Raw genomic sequence first — 27,280 nt, forward strand, 5'->3', positions numbered from 1 at the left:
CCAAACCAGATTAAAGAAAAAGAAAAAGATGCAAGACTTAACAGTGTCTGACTTCCAGACCTAACTGCACAGCTACAGTAAACAAGATAAAGTGATGCTGGCACGAAGGTAGATTGGCATCAATGGAAAGGTGAACTCACCTGTTAGCTGATTTTGCACTAGGAAAGGCTATTTGGTGGAGACAGAATGATGTTTTTAATAAACAGTGCTGGAATAGCCGAGTATATGGAAGAAATTACTGATATACAAAAATTAACTATCATAGACCTAATGGTAAAAACATGAAGTCACAAAACTTACAGAAGAAAACAGGAGAAAGTATCTGTGACCTTTGGTTAGGCCAAATTTCTTTGCTACAACACCATATACATGACCCATAAAAGAAAAATTTGATAAAGTGGACTTCATCAAGATTTAAGAATTTTTGTTTTTTGAGCCCTGGCTGGTGCAGCTCAGTGGGTTGAGCGCGGGCGAGACGATTGCGGTTGGATTCCCAGTCGGGGCACATACCTGGGTTGCAGGCCAGTTCCCAACAGGGGACACATGAGAGGCAGCCATACGTTGATATTTCTCTCCCTCTCTCCTTCCCTTTACCTCTAAAGATAAATAAATAAAATGTTTAAAAAAAAGAATTTTTGTTTTTTTTGAAAGGTAACTGTTAACAGGATGAAAAGACATAGACCTGGAGAAAGAAAAATTTCTGTCCAGAACTGTCAACACTTCTTAATAGATAGCAAAGCCAATAAAATTGGTCAAAAATGTGAACAGACATTTTACCAAAGAAGATACAGAATGGCAAATTAGTCATTTGGGCAATGGAAATTAAATCACAGTGAGGTATCACTACACACATATTAGAATTTCTAAAATGTGAAAGTCCTACCAAATCTCATGTTCCTGAGTACATAGAGCAACTTGAGTTCTCTGTACAGTGCTGAAGGACATACTGAAATAGTAAAACTACTCTGGAAGACAGCTTATCAATTTTTTAAAAAGTTAAAAAATCATGTATGTATGTTAAGATTCATTTATATTAAATTCTAGAAAACGCAGACTAATCTATAGGGACAGAAAGCTGGGTTGAACAAAATAGTGGAGCAGGAGGAACCGGAAGGAGGAATTTAAAAGGCTTATGGAAACATTTCTGGGCAGGATGGATATATTGCATTATCTTGATTTAGGTAATGTTGCCATGATTGCCTTCCTATATCAGGAGTTATCAAATTTATAATTTTAAATATGTGCAGTTTGGCAGAAGAGGACCCTCCAATTCCAGGAAGATCTGCTATGGAAAGTAGCTATTTCATAGTTCAAAGAGTTCTGGCCAAGATGGAGGCATAGGTGGAAACCCTTTGCTTCCTTGCACAACCAAAAGGAGGATAACAACCAATCTAAAATCAATAAACAACCAAAAGTGCCAGAAAATTAAACTGCATGGAACTCCTACAACCAAGGAATTAAATAAACAGTCAACTAGAACAACCAGACCAGTGCACAGAGACACATATGGCCCAAATGCAAGAACAGAGCAAAGTTACAGAAAGAGAGCTGAGTGATGAGGAGGTAGCCAACCTCTCTGATGGAGAATTTAAAGCCCTGGTAAAGAGGGTCACAGAACTGATTGAGCTTGGTGGAAAAATGAAAGAACAAGTGCAATATACCCAAAATGAAACAAAGCAAAATATTCAGGGAACCAACAGTGACATGAAGGAAATCGGTACTCAAAGTAATGATTTGGAACAAAAGAAAGAAATAAACATTCGACCGGAACAGAATGAAGAAACAAAGATCCAGAAAATGAAGGAGAGAGGCTGAGGAATCTCTGGGACAGCCTGAAATGTTCCAATATCCAGAAGGAGAAAACTTATTTGAAAAGAAATTGAAAAGAAATTGAAATCTTATTTGAACAAATAATGAAGGAAAATTTCCTCAATCTGGTGAAGGAAATAGGCTTCTAGGAAATTCAGGAAGCCCAGAGAGTCCTAAAGAAGTTGGACACAAAGAGGAACACACCAAGGCACATCATCATCAGGTTACCCAAGATTAAAGACAAAGAAAGAATCATAAAAGCAGCAAGAGGGAAAGAAAGAGTTACCTACAGAGGAGTACCCCTAAGGCTATCAGCTGATTTCTGAAAAGAAACCTTGCAGGCAAGAAAGGGGCTGGAAAGAAGTATTTGAAGTCATGAAAGGCAAGGACCTACATCCAAGATTAGGTCCCATCCAGCAAAGCTTTCATTTAGAATGAAGGGCAGATAAAGTGCTTCCCAGATAAAGTCAAGTTAAAAGAGTTCATCATCATCAAACCCTTACTATATGAAATGTTAAAGGGGCTTATCTAAGAAAAGGATGATGATCAAACATATAAACTATAAAATGACAACAATCTCACAACTATCAACAACTGAACTTACAAAAAGCAGTGAGAGCAAAAACTAAGCAAACAACTAGAACAGGAGCAGAATCAGAGAAATGGACATCACATGGAGGGATTTCAGTGGGGAGGGGGAAGGAAGGTTTAGGGGGATAGAGGTACAGGGAAGAAGAAGCACAATTAGTAGTCATAAAATAGATGTGGAGAGGTCAAAAATTACATAGGAAACAACGCAAAGAAATTATATGTACAATCCATGGATATGAACTAAGGGGGATACTGGAGGGTTGGGGGTTGCAGGGCAGAGGTAGAATGTGTTTCATTCAGAGAATAGAAGGGTTACTAATAACAACTTATGAAGCCATAGGACAGGTAAACAAGTGGAGCTCATGATAAGGAGCTGTACCATGGAAGACATTTTATGGTTTTATAAATTTACTGTGTGATTACGAAGAAACCTGATCAATATTCAGGAATATAGTGATTTTTCAATTATTTGCCTTCAAACAGCTCTTTTTCTTACATACCTTTTTTGATATATTTGTTGAAATATTACGTAACATTTTTTTCTGTTTTCACTTCATATAAACCTCTTTCTGTGCTTTCTACCTAATTTAAAAAATATTTAATAGCCGCACCATTAATTTTGTTGCACAAATTAAATTAGTTTGTTAATTTAGGGGACTAATTTGTCATGGTCTTAAATAGTAAGTTATCTGTAGTGGAATCCAGCAGAGTATTAAATACTGTGTCACTTTAAAACTAACAGTTTCCATGAAATCAAATTATAGTAGGAAAGCATAAAATTGTATTAAACTTGAGCTAGGAACCTCACTACAAAATATCTTCATTTGTAAAAAGACCTTTATCAGTCACTTGTATGTAGGAAATACTGTATCATTTTGGTAGGGTAGGATGTGTGTATTGAAACAATTATTAATTCATTTAAAATATAATGATAAAATTGTAATAGTGCTTTTAAAGCTGAAGGTCAGGACTCTAGATTTAGTATATTGCTATCTAGAGTACAGGTTGGTGCCATTCTAATGTTGGGGATGTCAGTTTGGAGAACTCACCTATATAGAAAGTGGTTGGTTTGGGCATGGAAGGTGCAGTATGAATTTAAGTATATGAGAACTGAAAACTCCATTTTTATTGATAAATTCTCACAAAGAGAATGTTATTTAACTTGATGAAGCATAGGTTTCTTTCAAATGTGCATTTATAGCTGTTAAAGGTATAAATAAAAATTAGGATTAAAATATGAATAGAAATTAGAATAGAAATATATAGTAGAAATACAATTATCCGTATCTTTAAAAATACAAATTTAATGTTGTAGGAGTATACCTAGATATTTAGAAAGGCATTATCTTCTAAATCATAGTACAGAAATAATAAAACTTTTCTTTTCTTTCCACTCTCCCTTTTCTAATTTCTTTTCTTTAGTGTTGTTGAAGTTGGACAAATAATTTATGTAACCCAAGTTGGAGTCTTCCTTGTAGATATAACCATCACCCCTTAAAGCCAAGAGACATTTATTTTCTGATGAATAGTTATACTGTTCATTGTAATGTGATCAGTTTAGTTACCACTTTTGCCTTATATTTTAAAAAAGTATTCTTAACATATTAAAGGTGTTTGCCTGTGCTATTTTACTTTATAAAACCCATCATTTATACTTTAAAATAATTAATATTAAAGCAGTTTTAAAAGTATATCTTTATATTGTAGTTATTTTAACTGATTTTATTATCAAAAAGTATTCAGTATTATAATAATTTATCATTACTTTAAATATTTCTGATAGTTAGCTAGCATGACTTTAGGAATATATATTATCTGTTAGTAACAATAGCACTACTCTCTTATTCCTAGATTTTGTTTTTTGTGTTGCACCTTAATCTGATATAATTCTTGTTTCTGCTTTTTAAGTTCTTTGACTCAAATACTCAGGGTTGAATAAAACAGACTTTTCAACCATCCATTCAAGGGAAGTGCCATGCATCTTAAGGAGAGAGGATTTAGGTTCTTTTTTTGCATGTCTTAATTAAAATTCACTGTTAGGTAGATTCTTTGCACTTGTGGTTGTTGAAATTTCTAGAAGTTGCAGTTTAGTGTGTAAATTTTTAGTTATGTTGTTTTTAATAACTTGTGTGATAAGTTTTGAGATCCTCTATACTTTGTTAGAATGACATTTTATGTATAATTTGTTTGGCAAAGGTAGAACATACTTTCACCTCCTAGTTCTCATTTATATGATGCCTTAAATGTAGGCTTTCAGATCAATTTAAATGTATTTGTTTTATAGAGAAACTTGGCTCTCAGATCAGATACACTGCTGTTCAGTGAAAGTAGGGTATGTGTGAAATGGCAACTGGGTGGCGTTTATGTCTCAGGATCATACTACTAAAATGTTTTGCATGTGTACATAATTTTCTTTGTCTAAAATCTAGCATCTCTTAATAATCGTTTAATCCTAAAGTCCTCGTCTTTCATAGGCATCTTTCATAGGCATTCTGAACTCTTTCACCAAGATACCTGATTGCTTTTAAAATCTTGGCTGTGTCTTCTCAGATAGGTTTAGAATTAACTGGTACAAACAGCTGTAGTTCAGAAGTGATTCCATCAGTAGCCATTTGTTTCCTACAGCTAGGGATTAACACCTCAGTGAAATGCATTGGTTTATTTTCTACTCCAGAAGTTAAGGAACTGACTGTACTTTTAAAGAACATGCCACAGTTTTTGAAAACTTGAGAATTTGGAAGGTTTACTGTATATGTGTCTGGGTCTGTATGAGAGATAGAAGAAGATTTTATTTTTCTCTTTGGAAAATATACTTTGGCTCAGGACTGATTCTCCACGTCCTCCCCACAGAATTTCACGTCTTAGATGTGGCAGTAAAAGAGGTTCACTTGATATATGTACAATATTTCTATTAAGCGTAGATTAACATTTCTTCTGTATTTTATTACTTTGTCTTTCATTTTTCCTGGCATGCAACTGGTAAAGTATCATTTGTTTTAGAGTTTAAAATTAGGTTAGCCTGTTGATTTATCTCCCAAATCTTATATTTTGAACTCTAACTTGACAGTTCAAAGTGTCATTCATATTAAGTAGGGAAGTTTCCTTAGGTTGTGCAATAATTCATCCATTTTCTGGTTTTCTAATGATTATTAGTTCTGGAATACTTCTGAGTTATTAAATTCTTTGTGTCATGATTCAGTCCTTTAAACTTAGTTTATATGCATAAATGAAATGTGAGCTGAAGTATGAACATACTGAATTATTCCTTGGTTGACCCTGCTAGAATTAGAATTCAAGTGATGTCACTCATGTTAATGGTTATTGAATCTTTACCACACTTGAACATGTAGAATTTAAAATGTTCACCATTTCAGAAAAATATTTAGGATATTCATTTGTTTCACATGGACAAAATATAGTCCATTTGTGAATTTGAAGTAGTGTCATATGTTCTACTAGTTCTTAAAGCCAAAAGTACCATGCCATTTAAATATATAAAATGTGACATAGTACAACTGTGGAGGAATATTTCAAACGTAATCTTACAGTAAAATATTTTCAACATAACATAAGTTACATGTGATACTTTACAGGCATTGGAGCTTTTATTTTATCTGTTTATCTTGATTTTTTCCCACATTTGCCTAGTTTATAAGTATTTTTGTAGTCTTTATTACTTAAATACATGGCACCATATTATTGAGAAAATGTCTTAAGTGCTTATAAAAAAGGAAGTGATTAATTTTGGAATAAGGCAGTTTTGACCTTAATACCGGTAGAAATGGTTTAAAAGTATTAAATTTGAAACTTGTTGCTCAGTTTTGAGGTAGTCTCAGCCTCCCTGTTCTCTAAAATGTGTTAGGATGGTTTGGTAATGATGCATATTCGACAATAAAGGCAAATTTTACATGTTTCTGAGGTTAAACCCTGCAAGTGAAATGACTAAAATCCACAAATTTGATATAAAAAATTCCCTCAAGAAATTTAATTATACCACTCCAAATTATGGAAACTAAAAAACACCGTAAATTTTTTCAGTGAAATATTTAATCAGTAAATAAAACACTGTGGAATTATGCCTCATAGATTCAATGTCTTTTTTGGGCTTAAAGTGTGTTAACTTACTATATTTGATTTTTAAATAGACACCAAATCCTACCGCAAGCGAGTTTATTCCTAAAGGAGGATCAACCTCCAGGCTGAGTAACGTGTCCCAGTCAAATATGTCTGCCTTCTCTCAAGTTTTCTCTCACCCATCCATGGGAAGTCCTGCCGCTGCTGGATTAGCACCAGGTAAGTTGAGTAACTGTTTCCAGTGAGTTCCAGATGTCAAATCTGTAAGCACCATTTGCTATTAGTTTATGAGAACTGATAATTGTCTACTTGGATGATTTACATTTGAACACATTGTGAGTTTTATGTTCTAGATTTTGGTACCATCGTTAAAAAATTGAAAGCAGAGTTTAAATATGAACAAAAATTATGTATCAGGGTGTTAAAAAGCACAGAAATAAATTTAAAGAAGAAACTAATTCTTCAGGAAAAATACCTACCTAGGTTTAGTATTTCCCTTTTTAAAAAGTCAGTGATAATGGTGTTTCACTCAAAAACTTCTCTAAGAGCATAAAAAAAAAGTATTGGTGTGTATATGTGTTTCAAAAGTTCTTTTGTACTAAATTTCTAAAAAATAACATTCTTTATTATTTAAAACACATGTTTAGATGTATTTATTAACTTTGAGGTGTTTGATTATAAATCTGTAGTAATAATTTTTAATTGAATAAAGTATTATCAACAGTAGTAGGAAGGAAGTATAAAAGTATTAGGGGTCACTGAGGTAGGGAAAACAGTATTCCTCAATCATTTTCTTCTAGGTTTACCCATAATGACAGAAAAATTTGAACAGATACACTTAGACCCCCAGGGGTCCGGAAGAATGGTTCATAGTGGCCCTTCAAGAACTTTCTTTTAAACCTCTCTCTTTTATCTTAAAAATTCATGCAACTTTTACATTCTAATTCATGACATAAACATTTATTATAATATAGAAACATCAGCCATCTCTAGTGGTCTGTACCTTAATCAGAAAAGTGAGGTATGCAAAACTATATTGAATTTATTTTAAGTGCTGAGCAGATTTTGTGTCTGTGAAATATGTGAGCTCTCCACAGAGATTTTGTATGTATATTAAATGAAACCAAAATACCAACTAGATCAGCCTGGAACTAGCACTGTCTTCAGGGCTTAATCAAATTAGTAAGAAAATGATTGGTTTTGATACTGGTACAGAATCGAGGACTTTTTGGGGAAGAATGAGAGAAGGTAATGCTGACTTAATGGAACAGAACATTCGGTTGAGCATGTGAAGTGTCAGTGTACTCAGAGACTAAGTAACCTTGTATTGCCACAGGTTTATCAATACTTCCTTCCCCTACCTTTCTCTCTCACTCTTCCTCTCCACGCATTTCCTCCTACCCTTCTACCCCTTTCGTTTCACATGTCCCCTTACCAATTCTTCAATTTTGGCTCTTTTCAGGTTTAGTTAAATGTGTAAACATTTTTCCTTCTTCCCTAGAGAGCAGTGTCATAATTGAATATCCCTGGTAGCCTAAAAGTTTTACTTGTAAGTAATGTGCTACTGTAATTTTTCTCCCATTGAGGTGTGTTCACACTGTGTACATGAGCATAATTTGCATGTCAGCTGTACCTCTAAAATTTCTTAGAGATTGTCCAGACATCTGAGAAGTTTTTATAAAGCACTCAACAATGGTATCCATATACTGATAGAAACCTTTGGCTTTTGTAATTAAGTACCAGTATATTTTGGCATAATAACACATCTTCCTTTGTTTCAAAAATAAATATTTTGTTCACATCGTTGATCAGACTAGTTCAAACTTGCTATTTAAAAAAAATAGGCTTTTTAAATATTGGAGGCATTAAAAATGTCAAAGGGAATTTTAGACCTTGAAAATGTTTAATTAAGAAATCCATCAATGCTGGGATGTTTAAGCTTTTCAGTAGGTATTAACTTGTGTGTAAGTAAGTGTTTTATTGGCCCCAGTTGGGTATTATAGTCCAAATTTGGGATGAAATTAATTAATTAAAAAATTGAATTAGATGAGAAACTATTTACTCTTCTACATAATGTCAAATTGGTCCTTCTCTTTCTTATTGATGAGAGTAATTATTGTCTGGAACCATTGGAGGTAGGTCAGTATAGTATATTAAATATATGCCTAAAATTTTTATATGTGTCATTTAAAAATAACTTTTCATTTCAAATGACAATCAACAAAGCTAAAATAATTTCCAAAATTAGATGAATAGTTTTGCATTTATTATTTTCCCATATTTTCTTGTTTTAGTTAATGTCTTAATACTCTCTGGAAATGAGCAAAGAAAAAATTAAGTCTGACTTATTTTCAAAAAACCATTTATCCCTTCAATGTCTTTGTTACTTCTTACCCACAAGTGATATTTTTTTCAAGGCCTAGGAAGAGTTCTTGACATTCTCCTTTAAGGTCGTAGAGTAAAAATCGTTCATAAAGTTTGCCTTACTGATGATGTAATTTATTGTCACTGCTTCTTGTCTACTGCATGTATAACCTATTCATAATTTTTAGTTACGAAGTTTCATTTTCTTTTCTCCAATTTCTATTCCATATTGTTACCTTCACAAACATGTGCAACTACTGTTTTTCTTTAAAAAAGTATAAAGCCTTAAATATTTTGGCATTCAAATGTAAACTAATGTCATTTTTATTATGTATGAAGAAATACATACTTAAATTATATCTCTTGACTAAAATGTAAAAATACTTGAGTAGAGTTGAGTAGATAGATATTAAGACTTTGAATTTCCTCAAATTGTAAGAAACAAAAGCATACTTCCAGGAACAAAGTAGATCCTGAGTGAATCAAGTCTTTTAACACAATTAAAAATGTTAAAAATATGCAGCGTGTTTCCATTGAAGTGTGTTCACAATTATTTTATTCCATTTTCATTTAAGAAATCAAGGATTTACTTGTTTATGCACTCCACCTAAGAACAGTAGCGGAGTTTCTAAGAATCTTCTGTTAAGGTAGTTATATGAGTATGGGGAATGCACTTCACTTGGGCTTCATTGTCTTTGAAAACACCTGAACTTGTAAATATGCCCCTTTCCCTCGTCACAGCTTCTATTATCCTGAGATTCACAGCTTTTGAAAGTTAAGAATCGCTGGTTTAACACAGTCTTAGAAAAATTCATTTTATTTCCAGAGCGTGTAGTCTAAAGGAATGTGTGTGTGTATGTGTAATATTTTTTAATAGCTTTTGTTTTAGGCAAACAGATTTTGAATAGGTCTTTAGAAATGAAAGTATGACTGTACTAAGTATATGAAATGATAGTTTATGCTTTAATTTTTTATGCCATGAAAAATAATTTTATCTTGAGAAATAATTGCTGAATATTTTTCTTAATCACAAATTTTCTTGAGAGTGTTCTAATTTGGTAGTAGATGCTACAGCTGACTTGGTGTGCTTAATTACCTCAGTGTTAGCCTCAGTCTGTGTGAAAGTGCTTGAGAGAGGCAGCAACAGGAGCATACATTTCTGGATGGTGTTATGATACATCATCTGGTGATTTCATGTGCACTTCTGACTCAGGAATTGAGTGTCTCTTGTTCTGCTTAATTGTGTGCGGACACTTGGGAGAGGCAGAGGGGAGTTCTTGGACTTAAAAAATGCCGCCATTGATTCATAAATGAAAGAGCCAATAAAGAACTTACAGTATTTTCAAATATTTATTCTTTCAAGATGAAGATGGTACAGATTCTTGGACCATTTGTTATATTTTATTATACATTTATATTTTGATTTGGTGAAATCTTTATACTAAACTTACTATTATTAAATAATTATATTCATTTATCATATTTTTAGATGCAGTTTTTGAAGTAGTCACTCATATGTTCCTGAGGGTACCAAATTGATGGGTAAAATTGGCAAATATTCTTTTTTGCTAAAGATTTTATTTTAGTTTTAGAGAGAGGGGAAGGGATGGAGAAGGAGAGGGAGAGAAACATTTGCATGAGAGAAAAACATCACTGGGTTGCCTCTCGTGGCTCCCCAACTTGCAGGACTGAACCTGCAACCCAGGCATGTGCCCTGACTAGGAATGAACTGCAACCTTTCACTTTGTGGGATGATGCCCAGCCAGCTGAGCCATACCAGCCGGGGCTGGCTAATATTCTTTGATATATTTTTTGGCTTGGTCAAGATGTGGGGGGAAAAGGGGAAATTAATATTTATTTATCATTCTTGTTCAAAAATATGAAAGTATTAAACTATATGCAGGGTCTGGCACAAATAACATCCCCTTTTTATTACAAAAGAACAAGTTTATAATTCTGTAACATAACAATATCACACGTAAGCACACCATATGACATTTTAGGTGAAATGTTCAAATTGCTGTCAATCTCATGTGAGACATTCACATGCCCTACCAACCACACTCAAGCAAGCCTTACTTCTTCTGGACTCTGTATATAATATACATTTAAAATATTTATTCTTTTTTATTTTAAAAAATATTTTATTTATTTTTAAAGAGGGGGAGAGGGATAAAGAGAGGGAGAGAAACATCAGTGCGTGGTTGCCTCTTGTGTGCCCCCTACTGGGGATCTGACCCTGTAGCCCAGGTGTGTGCCCTGACTGGGGATCCAATTGGCTGCCCTTTGGCTAACAGGCCAGCACCCAACCCACTCAGTCACACCAGTCAGGGCTAAAATATTTATTCGTATATGGTTGAAAGGTTTGGATAAGGAGATCCCTTTTACTTTTAAAGTTCAATGCTAAAAAGTAAAGTTTTGTGATTTCATTCTGTGTGACCTTTCATATCATAGATGGATAAAATGGAGGCTTAGTTCATTCAGTGGCAGAATAGTTGACTTATGTGATAATCTGATATTGATCATTGATCTAGGTGAAACCTTTGGGGTTTACAGAGTTCAGCCTTGTACCAGTTTAGAGGTGGCATTCCTACAGAGTATCATCTAGCTTTTGCTTTGTCACTTATAGAAGCAATAAGGAGTTCATTAACCAAGGCAGCCCAGCGTGCATTTTTACAGTTTGAATAGAGAAGAAAATTATATCTCATCTGAACTAATTTCTGTCTTATCTTTTATCCACTAGTCCTAGTTTTTCCTTTTGTATTGAATGGAATAAATAAAAATCTTTTCTACATGATGGTCCTTTCAGTTATTTTTTAGGCTAGTCATATGTATGTGTGTATCCGTATAACTTGTGTGACTGAAAAACGAGAGAAGGCAAACTGAGAAAATATTGTTAAAATTAAACCATATAGGTTAAAATCTTGAACTGTTTTAAGTCATAATGGTTAGTTAGAATTGAATCCACAGATCTACCCCACTGTATTACTACCCTGATATCCAATAAAGGAGTGTATATATCACTAGGAAAACAGGGAACTTTGCTAAGTCTTGCAGATGGTGAATATCTAAGTTCATATTTAAAATTTCACTGTATATATTAGGCTCTAGGTTAACATCACTAAAGGCATAACAATTTCATAAGGTGTCATTTTAGATTATGTTTTACTGAGTGGGATAATTGAAAATAAAAATTATAAAAAACAGTTACATAATGCTTAAACATTGTCGTGTTTTATAGGGTGTAACTAAGCAGATTTTCCTTGTAATTATTTTTCAAGTCTACAGGATTCTGTGGGACTGTCAAGTAATTCTATCATGAGTTTTTTGAGGTTCAGTTTCAACTGATTTTACTGAATTATTTTTATACTTAATGGCAGTAGAGGTAGTTTAGCATTAAAATGTCCTTCTCATTGTTTTAAATACCAGTCGATTTCCCAAGCATATTACAAATTCCTTAAGAAGAAGGGATCTTGTCATTTCTTACCTTGCACAAATTTAGCTGTATTGATGGTGCCTAGTAAATGTTTACTCATTTAACTAAGTTTCATTTTTGTCATGGAAAAACGTTTTTAATTGATGGGTATTTCTTAAATATAATGAATTTTAATCAGTAAACATCTTTGATGAACTTCTAGAAAATGCAAATATTCAAGAGGATATAGATGAATATTCATACGAGGAACAGAAATATGCCTAAAGTTAACTGCATCAGAACTAGAGTCAAGTATGTTTTCAGGTGCTAAAACATTAAAACTAGTTAAAATATTTGTAAGTATTATGTTTAAATTGCATATTTCCATTTTTTGTAACTACTTTGTTTTTCAGGTATATTCAGCAGAGTCACTCAGACCTTTCCGGGTTTTCCAATTGGAGATTACTTTCTACATTAAGAAATAAAATAAAAATTTATAGTTAAGATCAGGAGTCCCCAAAGTTTTGTGTAGAGGGTTTTTTCACTGTCCTAGTGTCAAGCTCATCCTAGGTCGGGGGTCGCTGTGTGTATGCATGTGTATGGGTACAGATGTTGATGTCCCAGGGAAGGTTACTAACAGTAGAACTGGAGAACTGTAAGTGGTTTAGGAGTGCCTGCTGGCTGTATTCCCTTCCCAGTTGGGACTTTCAGGAAACTGAGGCGAGACATTAATGGCACAGAGGGGGATGTGTCTGCTGCAGCTGGCTTGGAGACCTGTCAGGTAAGGCTTAAATAGCTCCCAGTAGATATGTTCTACTGGTTGGTAATCCCTGGTTAATTGGTCCTGTTAGGATTGAGAGTTCCTGGTGTGGACTTCCTGTTTAAATCTCATATATTGGCTAACTTGTCCTGTAATTAAAGGGTAGGGGCTTCATGGGGGTGGCTAGAGCTCCCTTGGGCTGTAGGTTCAGTGGTCTACTCCTGCAGCGAGGTCTCCTGCTGCATTGGAGCCCCTTTCCTTGTACTCCATTGCCTTCTGAATATGGGGCCAGTTTTCACACCAAAGTAGCTGCGTGACTTTTGACATTCCCTTTTGTCCCTACGTTTTAGCATCTTTGTTTCTATAATATAAAGGATTTTAAAATCTAAAATTTTAAAATCTTTCTAATCTAAAATTCTATTGTTTTGTGACACAGTGATCTATCTATAGGAGATAGGTACACTAAAAGGAGACAGATGAAGACAGTGATGAGAGGTAGCAAAAAGAGAAGAGTTTGATTTTTGTACAAGACTTAAAAGGACTTTCAAAGGCATATGAACTTCCTGGACATAGTCTGTGTAAATAGGAAGTCCCACCAAGGCTCCTTTTGCATCCTAGGTGGAGGTGAGGGGAGTTTTGTGTCTGTAGTATAAGATTAGAGTCGGGGTAACTTAGAGTGTTGTAGTGGTTTGGGATGAGCTGAAAGGCAGAGAGAGCACATTCCTGATTCTTAGCTGGATGTGGAGATTTAGAAGTCAATCGTTTTCTTTCCTTTCAATCAAATAGGTTGAGAGCTCCAGGTTTTCTTTAACCATTTGGCTCAGTGGCGCCTAGTAACATTGTAGCTCTCAGTGTAGAGCGAGAGAGTGTTTATGTGAATTAAATGGCTGTGCTGTGTGTAACATGCCTAGTTAGGAGCAGTCCTCTGATTCTGTAGGAAGAAATTCACTGGTGGGCAGCCTCTTCTGTTTCTTGAATTATTTGATTCTTCTCAACTTGACTAATCATCTTTATTCTTACTGTTTTGCTTTAAGATTTTATTTATTTATTTATTTTTAGGGGAGGGGGGAAGGGAGGGAGAAAAGAGAGGGAGAGAAATGTCACTGTGTGGTTGACCCTCACGTGGCCCCCACTGGGTACCTGGCCCACAACCCAGGTGTTCAGTTGTCTGGAATGTGCTCCTCCACATAGTCAGTTTGGAACCTAGGTCAGGTGGCTTCTAGGTATCTCTCCAGTCACCTGGAAGGAAGAAAGCCTGGAGGAGCATCAGTGGGAAATTGTTATAGACAAGTGTGGAAATTGGAAGCTCCTCCAGTGATAACTGTTTACCGAAATCTGGACTTTTGTTTTTTTAAGCAGCTTGAATACATTTCCCAGGTTTTTTGGGATGGAAAATTTTAACGGTTGAATCCTGTATATACGTATTTGGGCATTATCTTATTTGCATCTTTTGTGTCTGTAGTAATTGATTTACCAGCATCATAAGAAATGAAGCTTTCCAGCATACCTGACATTTTTGGATATCAGAAACTTTATGGCTTTGTCAAAACTTTACATTTTCAATAATTTTTCAAAGAAAGATTTCCAAAATTTGCAGTCTTCTGTTGCTTCAGACAAATACATTTTTTTTTGATGACTTGTGCTCAGCTTTATTTACCTCAGTGATTGTATTGGATCAGAATACAGATGATATCCTTTAGGTATCAGAATTCCTAGAGCAATTTGTAATTACTTAGAGTCTTTACCCTTTTCATTGTCTTCCTGCCTTAATATTTTAGATTATAACTCCTTAAGGGTAATGCTGTTCTCTTGCTCTCTGAATATGAAATGATGCTGATAAGGTTATTTTTCTTGGGATGCCATTTTGAGGATCACCGCTCTACTAGGTGCTCTATGCTGTTTTTTTCTCCCGTCTTTTTTTTTTCCTATAACCCCTTTCTTCTCCTCCTCCTAATCTGCTTAAGGGTCAAGAACACAAATACCTTTTTAATACCTTTTTTAAAAAAATAAGAAAAAGACTGAGTCATGGACTTGAATCAATGCCTGTAAATAAGGTCAATGGGCTTTAAGTTATCCTTTGGCTGAGGCTAGTTTCAGTCTTTTGGTTCCTGTCTGTGTTCTGGATAAATGAAGTTATCAGACAAGGAACCACTGAATTATAGGGATTACTGGAGCTCAAGTCAAGATCACAAATACAGTTTTAATAAAATTGAGCAACAGGGATCTCTTCTACCTTAATAATGTTAACAGGGGCCCTGGCTGGTGTAGCTCAGTGGATTGAGTGCGGGCCTGCGAACTACACGATTGCGGTTTGATTCCCAGTCAGGGCACATGCCTGGGTTGCAGGCCAGTTCCCAGCGGGGGACGCACGAGAGGCAACCATACATTGATATTTCTCTCCTTCCCTTCCCCTCTAAAGATAAATAAATAAAAAATATTAAAAAAAATAATGTTAATAGGATAAAATAATGTAAATTATTATAATAGATCTAACAATGTTCAGAATACCTGAAAAATGAATATCATAAATACCTTGGCTGTTTGAAATATAAAACCCCATGGGTCTAGAACTAGTAACCAAATATGTTATTTGCACATTACTTTTTAATGCATATATTTTAAAATTTTAATGTAGAAATCCAAAGTTAAAATTAGTGTTAACTAATATTAATCTTACATAATTTTGTGAATAACTATAATTTTTTATAATCAGTCACACTTAGAGTAAGTTTCTGTTTTATGAAGAATACAACATTATTTATCATTGTGAATGAAGGATCCCATTTGCTCACAAACATTCACTGTCATTTGAGAAGAAAGAATGATTCTTTCAACCCAAAAGAGTTTGGTAGCTAACACCTATCCTCTTCCCATTTTGTTTTGACCTTTAGTTTTAGATAACCTAAGTGTTAATGACTTAAAAGGTTGCCATCATTGCAGAGGCTGGGTTATTTGGTCAAGTTGGGGGCAAGTAGGTCAGTGTTGTGTTTCTTCAAATATAGTGATCAAAGTAAATTACCTACTTATATAGGCCAGAGAGTATAGTTCTTAACATTATAAATCAAACCCTAAAAGTGGTTTTTTTTTAATTTGGACAACTTAACATTTCTTACATTTCAGAGGTTTAGGCACTGTATTATATGCATAGTCAATATTCTAATAATACTTGTTGACTTATTTACTGAAAACTCAAAGGGAAATGAGAGTATTGTGAGAGTAAGGCTGAAGTTAGGTTAAAAGGAAAGCTACTCTCCGTAGACATGGAAAGCAGAATAATTGCGCAGGATATGGTCCCCATAAAATATTATATTCAGAGTATGTGGTTGATAAAACTTAGTTTACATTCATAATATGAACTCACAGTTATTTGCCTAAATTTGGTTAATGAAATTCAATAAATTTTGAGGGAGCTTTAGGGTTCTTAACAGTTTTATTAATGCTTACAGTATTCTTTTTTTTAAAATATTTTTTAAAGATTTTATTTATCTTTAGAAGAGAAGGGAAGGAGAGAGGGAGAGAAACATCAATGTATGGTTGCCTCTCATGCATCTACTGCTGGGAACTGGCCTGCAACCCAGGCATGTGCCCTGGCTGGGAATTGAACCGCGATTGTCTGGTTCGCAGGCCCATGCTCAATCCACTGATCCACACCAGCCAGGGCTGCTTACAGTATTTCTAATATCCAGGTAGTCAAAATACTTTATGTCACAGGTATTCATCCAAAGTGAAGTATGATTATATAAATCAGTTGCTGAAATTCTTTAGATATTGAGGGGAAAAGCAGAGATAGAAACCAAATTATATTTATTTTGGTCAGATCCACATGGCTTCTACTAAAAGTTGTTTACATGTAAAGAATAAAGTAAATATATTAAAGCTTTTTGGAACATGTTGAAGTTTGTCATTTTTATTGTGTAATGTAATGAAGAGAAAATACTTGTACTTTTAATCAAATATAATTTTATAATTGAAATGTTACTATAATTCAGTATTAAAATTTCATGCTTTTTCATTCATATTTTCTGAAAAGTAAAAATAATGCTGGTTCTTTATATTTCTTAAAAGATGAAAAGGATTACTTTATTGTTGATATCTTTGTCCCAGTCATATAATTTTTAGTTCAATTCTTTCTCGGTGGAGGCTTTAAAAACAAGATTCAAGTTTCTTTCGCTCATCACTGTATTAGAAGCTTTAAGGTAGAAATTGAATGATGGCAAAATAGGAGAAGAATGAGGTATACCACAAATACTGGAGGGGTTTTGAATCTAAGGTTTGGTTTTTCCATGAATCTAGATTTTGAGGACTTCATGAATAGAAAAATGTGTTTTTGGATTATATAAAAAGCATTGTTTCAATGGTAGCTGATGATTTGATTCTTTTCCCCGCTACATAGAAATATTTCCAGGTGGAATGTGAAGCTCCAGTTAAGAAAAATCCATGTGGTGCATATTTCATTGAGAATTTAACTTCCATAGGCATAAAAACAAATAATATCCACAGGTTTAAATTTTTATGTATTAAGATTCAGAATAAGTATTTAGGTAATATATTTCACTTACATTAATTTGGGTTTTGACATGAATAACTTGCATCTATAAAATTTGTTAAAAAATGCTCTCTTTTATCATGTTTAGTAAAAACCTCAATCTGTTAACAGAAAAATAATTTATATGTGAAGTCTGTGGTGAAATTGTGCCTCTGTTAAATAAGGGTCTCTGAGTGTACATATGTTCTATTATTTTTACAGAATAAATTCTTAGCTTAGGCTCAGTCCAAAACTTTTATCTGAATTTACAGATTAGAACACTATTTTCCTACCTTTTTTTTTCTTGAGTAGATTAACACATGTGTAGCACGCATACTGTTAAACTGGAAAATGAACATTTTAAATCAGGAATTTCAGCTGAAGGCAAGTGTAATGATATAATTGAAAGAATAATAGCTTTGGATGGTTGCTTTTAGTCATTCTTAAATAAAAGCAATGAGAAATTCTGTTTATAAGCTCATATTTTTTCTTAAATTAATGATGAAAGTAAATCTTAAAACAGTATGACTAAAAACACTATAAATAGGATAGAGTTTTTTTCTCATTTGATACATAGTTCTCTGGAGTCTTGCATGTTAATTACTTATATTCCATTTATTCATCTTATTAATAAACACAATATTTAAAACTTTAATTATTCATGTATTTTAATATCCTATAGAGAAGCAGGGATTTTGTGATTTACTCAATTGCATTGTTTGTTAATATTTTGGAGATTATGACAATTATAATTTTGGAGTTGTGACTTCTTTATTTTGGAGGAAAAGTATATTGTGTGGTTTGTGTGCATTTTTATGCTATGAACTAATTTTGTGTGTGAGGAAGATTTAGCACTATCTCAGGATGTCATGACATCAGGGTAGAGGTACAGTTGGTTTTCATTGTTTCACTGGCAAAAATTGGGGTTTGAGTCTAATCTAATTTTCATGATGAGAGAGCTCTAAGTTTTTCTTAATCTTTTTTTAAAGATTTTAAAAGTACTGGAGTGGGGAAGGGAGGGAGAACAAGAGGGAGAGAAACATCAATGTATGGTTGCTTCTCAAGTGCCCCCTACTGGAGATCTGGCCTGCAACCCAGGCCTGTGCCTTGACTGGGAATCAAACCATGACCGTTTGGTTTACGGTCCAGCACTCAATCCACTTAGCCACACCAACCAGGGCAGCTCTGAATTTTTCGTCATTATTTCTATAAGAAGAATAGATTTGTTTGTAATTTAAAATATTTATCTAATGAAAAAAGTAGTTTATTTCCAAAGGAAATTTTAGTTTTGTTGCATTAAATAAAAGGACTTGGTGAAATAAATATTAATGCATCTCCAATGTTTTTAAATTTTGAAAAATTTAGACTATTGAGGGGTTTTGTTTCTCATATTGAATTGACCAAAAAGTTTTAGTTTCTTCAGTAGGATGGCTCTTAGTTGTCTTTAACCTCATTTGAAACAATTTTGGTAAATTGTATAATGGAGGCTGTCATATCATGATGCATGTATTCAAAAAAATCCAAATTGGTGAAATTTGGTGCAGCCATTTTAATATTGAGGATGGAAGAAAATATGTAACATTTTTGGCATATTGTGCTTTATTATTTCAAGAAAGATAAAAATGCAACTGAAACAAACAAAAAGATTTGTGCAGCGTGTGGAGAAGATGCAATGACTGATGGGAAAGTATTGAAAGTAGTTTGCCAAGTTTCTTGATACTGTTAGAGTTTGGGCCATATAATTCCTCACTGTGGGGCTGTCTTATGCACTGGGAGATATTTAGCAGCACCCCTGGCCTCTACTCACTAGAAGCCAATAGCAAGAGATGGCTGCTATACTCAACTATCCAAATCAATGCAGTTACTGTTGAAAATTAAAAATGTGTCTTTTTGGAAAAAAACGTAAGGGGCTTTTTGGCCAACCCAGTGCTTAACTTCTGGAGGTAATTTAGTATGTACTTGTATTCACAAGAAATAACCTTAGTATCCCATGGGGAAATTGCTTGGAGAAACTTTTAAGCACATGTTTAGACTTGGTTTTATCATAAAGTAATACTATATTTAAACTGAAATCCGAGGGAAACATGACTACCCCCAGTCCTCTCCAAAAAAGGAAGGTGTCTTTTAAATATAATTGTGTAAAGTAATCCTTTTATTTTGCCACTTCAACAATTTTGACTTTTAACTCTAATATACAGTAAGCCAAGTACATTTACTTATCCTCATGAAATATTTCTGACTATAAGAGATTTATCTCATGGCTTCAACCATGAATACTAGAAGAAGCCACTAATTAAAATTATGTGAAAATTAGCTTTAAAATATCTTTTAAAGTTTAGCCAAGGATGTGCAATCAATATTTCCCAGGGTGCTTTTATGCAGTTCCCTACCAGGGCCCACCTTAAATCTGCCATTCCTCTTACCCAGATCTTTCCTTCCTTTTCCCTCCACTTTTGCAGATACATGTTTTTTGAAAGCCTTTCTGATAATTGTGATGTCCATTTCTGGTGAGGAACCAGACCTTTAGGAGGCTTGGGGCAGTGGGGAAGAGCTAGTCTTGTTACAATGAGGTAGAGCTGGACTTCTACTTGTTTTAGGTACTTTCAATTCCATATGTTTGTAAGTAAAAGAAAATATTAACATATTGTCAGAAAATTTTTACTTTTGGAGTATTTCATTATTATGGAGCTATCATCTGTGTGCATGCAGATGTATAATTTATGTATGTTTTTAAACAATTTTAGGCAGCAAGGATTCCAAATTACTGAATTCCTTTCCCAGCTTCAGTTCCCTCTTGAGCTAACTAAATCATATGAAAATCTCCTAATTACTTTAGAAGAATATATCCTGACTTCCCTAGGTACCTCGGTTTGTTGCTGAACAGCAATTGGGGTCATGCTGCCCACTGCCACCCTCTAGGCAAAATTCCAGAAGTAAATGTTAGGTGATAAAGAAAAGGGGCCTTTTTTCAAAAGCTTCACAATTTTGGAATAATAGCTTTCCACGTGCATTACCCACTGAAGCCTATCAATTAAAGCTAAACTCTAACACCTGAGTTCTATCATGCCCCTTGTTATTTTTTAATTTTCTTATTTGTATTAAGGTTAGCGTACCAACTAAAACAATGTAAGAAACACAATTTTGAAAGAATAATGGCAGGTTTCTGCCTCAGGGCCCGTCCCTTCTAGGACACCTAAAGAAAAATAACCCTGCCACCCTCTGCCTAGCCAGCCTGATCCTAGGCTGCACGTGGAGTTATTTCCCAGCCAAAATACAGCCCTTTGGGAAATGCAGGCAGCTGCAGCGTGATCATCCAGGCTTTCTCAAGGAAGGGAGCTGCTTTTATTTTACATCTTCTTGCCTGTAAATCCATGCTCTGGAAGCATTCAGCTTCTCAGCCAATCCCATGCTCGGCTGTTTACCATTGCTTTGGACAACTTCCTCCTACAGCCCTGTCCCCACACTCTCCCAGTGGTCTGATCAGATCTCTGTATCAAGTTTATTTTAGAATTTGGTAATTACTATTATTATTCTGCCTTCCATTTGCTGAGTTAAGATTTTTTTCTCATCTGGGCTTCCAACTTAAGTTGAGTAAACCTATCATCGCTCTCTGGAAGGTGTTTGAGCAAGAAATGAGACTCATCTTTGTTCTCTTTCCTTTACTCTCGACAGCTAATGTTTGAGTAGTCTTGTCAATTCAGCCTTCACATTATATCTTTAGAATATACAGCCTCCATTTTAGAACCAGTCATTGCCTCTCTTGTGTACTCTTAACAGCTTAATTGGTCTGCCCCTGCAGTTCATTTTCCATGTAAAAGCAAAGACAGTCTTAAATATAAATCAGATCATGGCTTTCTAGTTGTCATTGGAATAAAGTCCAAGCCCCTTGATCTGTGTCTGGTGTACCTCTCCAGTCTCACCCATTCACTCTGCACATTGTGTTCAGTCCGGCCGTACTGGTCTTCCTCAAGTATGTCAGGCTGCTTTCTGGCTCATGCATTTTGCCTATATTGTTCCACCTGTTTGTTGTTGTTGTTGTTGTTTGGCTGACTCCTTTCCATCTCTTACCTGCCAGCTGAAATGTCACTTACAAAGAAAGGCCTTTGACCACTGTAAAGGAAATTTTTTATCATTAGTTCCCATCATGTTACCCTGTTTATTTCCTTTGGGAATTTATTACAATTTGAGGTTTTAACTGGGATGAGTGGTCCTCCTCACTCCCATTGGGATATAACCTCCCTTGTGGCAGGAACCATGTCTAGATGCTCAGTAAATATTTTTAGAATTAAAATAATTGAAGGTTACCATAAAAGACTATAAGCTTTCTTTTCTTATTGAATGAGTCTAGTGCCTTTTACTTTATCTCATAGAGGAACTACTCTATTATAAAATACATATCCTTTTTGAGAATTAATTTCTCCCATCTCAGTGCTTTTGTAGTGCTTTGAGTATTATAATATTTAAAAAATTTCATCTGTTTGTTTTATACATATTTATTTCTTCCAGTAAAGTTAAATGTTTCTAGAGGCATTTTTATCATTTCATCCATTATTATGACCACACATGGAAACCTAGAATAAAAATTTAAGCACTTTGGTGGGCTTTTTGGTGGTGTGTGAACTTTGTAAGGTCAGGACTAGATTTTGTTTCGTGAATTCCTGGAACCTCCTCACTGCCTGATGGCTGCGGGAAAGCTTCCGGCTGTGATTACAGATAAGAATCACCTGTGGTGCTTTGACATTCGCGCTCCCCGTCCTCCTCTAAGACCTAATAAAACAGAAACTCCACATTTGGAGCATTGGCCTTTGTAGTTTTAAGAACTTCACACGTGATTCTGACATCTACCCCCTTTACTTTGAGATTGAAAAAGATCAAAATGTCAGAAAATGTAAAGGAATGTGAGAATTTATCAGATTGGAATGAGGATATCTAGAAAAGAAAGGCTTGTGGAAAAGGAAGTATTTGAGGTGGGTTTTAAAGGGTAAGATTTTAAAAATCATTTTAAAAACAGACAGTTGGGAATCTATAAAACTTCTTTCCCCAGTTTTGTTTTAATGGGTTTAATAGCATAATATAGAAATGTTCTCACCCAATCAGTAGACTTTCAAAAAGTAATTTAATAAAAAAAGTAACAGTGTGAGCTAGGTAAAAAGTGAATAGATGTGAAGAAAATCTGTTAGGCATGGAGCAGGTTTCTCCTGGGACAGGGTCCTGCTGGAAGAGGCATTACCCTTAAATGCTGATTGTGGGGAAGTCGGTGGAGTTCCCTTGGAGGGGCTAGAGTGTGGGGCAGGGATTTTTGATTGTTAGTTTGTGTTTTTAAACCAACTAGCACTTTGTTGTTATGTTTTTTTAAAACAGACTATTTTGGTAGCAGTGTGCAGTGATTTCGCAGGACAGTTGAAATCACCATCATTAGTTACCTCATTTGGATACTTCTGTTTTTCCACCTTAGACTCTTAGCCACTGCTTTTGTTATATGGAGTTTCTTTTTTGTTAATCTTCTCAAAAATGTTTTTGAATTCTGCCATTTGTGTGTGGAGAGCCACCATCTCTAAAATATCACAAGAATAGAATTTTCTTCAAAAATTGCTATGCAAGTGAAAAAGGTTAGATTGGTCAGGAACTTAGGAAAATTAATAAAAATGACATTGAGATAGGATAGAATTTTCATATATGTAAAGTACCTGATAACCCTCAAAATCTTTTCCAACTTTATTTGCCATTAGCACCCTAGAGTTTGGTACATTGTATTTTGAGGGTTGTCAGATTTGCGGGGAGGAGACTAGCAGGAAATAAGCCTGGAAAGATGGTTTAGGTCAGGGAAACCCTCTTGCCCCCCCACCTGCAGGGCCACTGGCCACTGACTGGCACCTGTCTCTGGCCTGTTAGGAACTGGGCCTCACAGCAGGAAGTGAGCTTGAATGTAATGCGCTTGAGTGATCCTGAAACCATGCCCCGACCCCTGGTCCATGGAAAAATTGTTTTCCTCAAAACTGGTCCCTGGTGCCAGAAAGGTTGGGGACCACTGGTTCAGAGAACAGGCATAGCAGGAACATAGTTGTAACTATGTTGTTACCAACACAGTTGTAACATAGCAGTTACAGCTCAGCAGGCATCAAGAACTTAAGACTTACTACCATTTCTGCTTCTCTGAGAACCTATGAACCAGGAGTATCAAAACTTAATTAGAACTTAGAACAGTGGTTTTTAAACATTTTTAAAAAAGCAGGAGAATGAAGTCTATATACAATCCCCCAATCTAAAATTATGTAAATTAGATAAAACTGGTAGTTTTCAGGCTCAGGTTTATTAAATTTACAGTTACTCAGTGAGATAACAAGTGTGGGTAGTATTTTATGGAATGCAATAGCTTAACCTTGATGGGTAAAGAATAATATTTCTCAGTCTCCTTTTCTATATTTTCTCAGTCTTGTATTTCTCAGTCTCCTTTTCTGTATTTTCTGTCATGTAGAACATGAAAGACACGATTCATATGAATAAGTTGTGTACTTACTCAATTTTATCTGAGTACCTGTGCACTTAAATATTGATTATTGCAGTCACTACCTTCCTAATAAAAAATCCATATACATACACGGAGTGACTAGAGAGGCTTTATTCTGAGGTTTTCATGAAAATACCCTACCCAACGCAAATTAAGTATGTTGGTGATAATCTCTAGTATTTAAAGAATGAATGCATGTTAATTTGGACCTGCATTTGTGATTTTATTATTGATTGAATACATAGTGAAAAAAAACAGAAGAAATTCAAATCAAGAATTTGCAGAACTCAGGGTTCTGCTTAATACAGTTTAAAAACCACTGGCACAGAAGGCCTATGGAGAAAACTTACTGTACACAGGCACAGTAGGAAGCTGGGAGGGTTATAGCTTTTCTCACCTGAGATTCCTCATGTGAACCACAAAATACAGAAAATGATTAGTTTTGAGTGGCCATTTTGTGAATTCTGAGGATAGTATACAGCAAGTACCAATCATTACATACGGTGGGCTGTTTCAGCTTGTCAGGACTGAACTCCTTTCTCTGAGAAAGGCTAGGAAAGTGAGGAATAAGTAAGGCTTTAAACCAGCCAAAACAATACCTGCCACCCCTGCAAATTCTCAAAGTGTCAGATGCCTGTATCAAATGAGCGCAATTTTCAAGGAGATGTGTAGTCACTACTAGTTCTGTCCTTCATAAATCTGAGCCCTAAGGCACTTAGATCCTTGGTTGAGAATCAAGAATTTTTCATACTACAACTTGGAAATGACAAGGAAAAAATTTTGATTGGAATTTTTTCTCACACTTGAATAAATAATAGAATTAATACATTTAAAAAAAATGGAAAGTTGTACCAGTGACATCATGATTCTTTCTGGACGAAGTCTTCAGTAACATGTTTGTTTTGTGAAAACACTTTAACCTAATTCACGTGAAAGGACAAAATGACATTTCAGTGTTCTAAAATTAGCTTAAGCTCTTTGGTTGTTTCTTACAGAGTTTTTCCCTCTTATATCCATAATAATTTATTGTTGTAGACAAAACCACCAACTCATGAAATGGGAAGGCCACTTTTTCGTTGTGATGTGTCTTGAAGCTCAAACGCTGTGGTGCACATTACCATGTTGACTGCTTCTGACAGGGGAAACATTTCATCATTCCACACATAAACTCCACATCCATCCACACTAGGAAAGCTGTTTTTCAAAGATTAAAACGGAACAACAGTTTTGGACCTTGGAATACTTTCCATTTATATTCTTTGCAAATTTCTTGAGTGAGAAACCCTGTGTTTTGCGTAATAACTTCTTGTAAGCTTTCAGAAGCTATGTTACATTTATCTTAACTGAGGGAAAGCTTAAATCATGAACTGCCAATGGCATATAAAAGCCTTCAGTTTGTTGGCTACTTTTGTAGTTGAAAGGAAGTTGAACTACTTTTTTTTTTTTTGGACCCAATAAGTTGTCCTTTCCACTTGGGTGTTGAAAGAGCTTATGAGCAGTAGCTGTTCTGATTTTTGTTGGTTGTTTTCTCTAGGGAACAAGCTACCCTCTGAGTCAGCACTGGACTTGAAGATAAATCCTACAATTCATGAAACTGACTGATTCGACTAAAGGATGGATAGTTTGGGCAGCGTTGGACAGCTCTGTGAGGGGTCTGTTTGTTCAACTGAAGGGATTGTTGAGTTCAGCAACTTTTCACTCCCCAAGCATAAGGGGTTGTAAAAACAGGGTCTGTGAGGGAATCAGTCCTGGCATTTAACACCAGTGTTTTTACTGACTTCGTTTTTGCTTTCTCACCACACTTCATGGGACAAGTCTTTAAAGTGTAGAAATTTTACCGCTGTTTTTGGTCACCACGAAGTAGTCTGCCCTTGAGAGGTTAAACTAGGAATTTGCAGTCTACTTATGAATCGGGGTTACCCCTTTGTCACATGGGGTATAAACATTTCTCTCAGGTAAACCTTTTGGCATTTGGGTTGTTTCATCTTTGCAAAGGGAGTTTGCATTTGTGTCCTGAAACTTGTAGGGTTAAATTGAACTTAGTTTGATATTTTACTAGATGAGTGGATAATTTATATTTTGGCTTATGGCTAATATATTATATTATGATTTTGATAATCAGCAATTTTTACCTGCAAAAATTACAGTACTTTTTAGTAATGTACTTTTGACAAAATAAGAATAATGTTTAATTAAGTAGATTTTTAAAAATCTGAAACATGAAGAATTTAAGCTACAGAAAGAAATAATTTTTGTATCCTGCTAGTCCAAGCCGTAATAAATTGTGCAGGAATAACGCGAATTGTCTTTTTTGGAAGCTTTTAAAAACAGTGTGGTATAATACAGGGAACACTTTGGCTAAAGGCACATCTGCATGGAAACACATATACCCTTGTGGTTTAAGAGTTAAAAGTTTATAACTATATTAATTTTATTTTAATTAGCTGAAAGGTAGTTTGACTTATATAGGGATAATGGGAATTTCACCTAGCTAAGATTTAACTTTATTGTTATGAAATATCCTTTATTTTTTTTAGGCCAGAAGAGCAAATTTTCATTCATATCAGAGTTTTAAAAATTGGACTTTAGACAAGGGAGCTTTTATGTAGTAAAACTTAAGGTTCATTAGTTGCATGATTATTGTGATCTTAAGTGTAGTACTTTTGATTAAGAACATTTTTAGCCAGTTTTGATAATTACCTGCAAAGCTGAATTTGATTGAATGATAAAATTATTATGGGCAAAAAAATAAAGGCTAGTATTTCTCTTAGCTTGTGCTTCCTAATTTTGTTGCTTTTTGCATGATCGTTTGTTTTATTATATAGTCTGTTTGAGGATTAGATCCACATTTAAAATGCTCACATATCTATATGATGGCTCTCTCAGTTATATCTTTATTGGTGTCTTCTTTTTCATGTTTCCTTTTGTCACCTCTTTGTGGCTTAAAAAGGATGGTGAAATGTTCTCAAGTTAAAATTTAGTAAAATATTGACTTTATTCCTCCTTGATGGCAAGATATCGAAGGACTATTGCCATTAGTCCTCTTATTGGTCAAAAAAAGTGACCAAATCATAATCAAGATACATCGTATTCCTGGATTCTATCATGCTACCTGTTATAAAATAGATCCCATCAATTTAATAATAGGCTTTTGGGGAAAGAAAAATTGTTGCTAGATATATAAATCTAAAAATAATCTTTAATAAAAAAATAGTTCAAACATCAATATTGCTA

General features: G+C 34.6%; 1 protein-coding gene across 6 annotated transcripts in view; it reads left to right on the plus strand.

Annotated features, from left to right (window-relative positions):
• Positions 1 to 27,280, plus strand: part of PAN3 (poly(A) specific ribonuclease subunit PAN3) — a 138,623-nt gene that overhangs the window by 63,132 nt on the left and 48,211 nt on the right. For all 6 annotated transcript variants that reach the window (XR_005068363.1, XM_037058890.1, XM_037058891.1 and 3 more), the window contains one exon: positions 6,546 to 6,693. Coding sequence is in view for 5 of the 6 variants with exons in the window: in XM_037058890.1 (XP_036914785.1) it covers positions 6,546 to 6,693 (148 nt within the window). In the remaining variant the exon portion in view is untranslated. The remainder of the gene's footprint in view (positions 1 to 6,545; positions 6,694 to 27,280) is intronic.

Source organism: Sturnira hondurensis, unplaced genomic scaffold (assembly GCF_014824575.4).
Source record: "Sturnira hondurensis isolate 20B ecotype Veracruz unplaced genomic scaffold, ASM1482457v3 Scaffold0010428, whole genome shotgun sequence".
NCBI lineage: Eukaryota > Metazoa > Chordata > Mammalia > Chiroptera > Phyllostomidae > Sturnira > Sturnira hondurensis.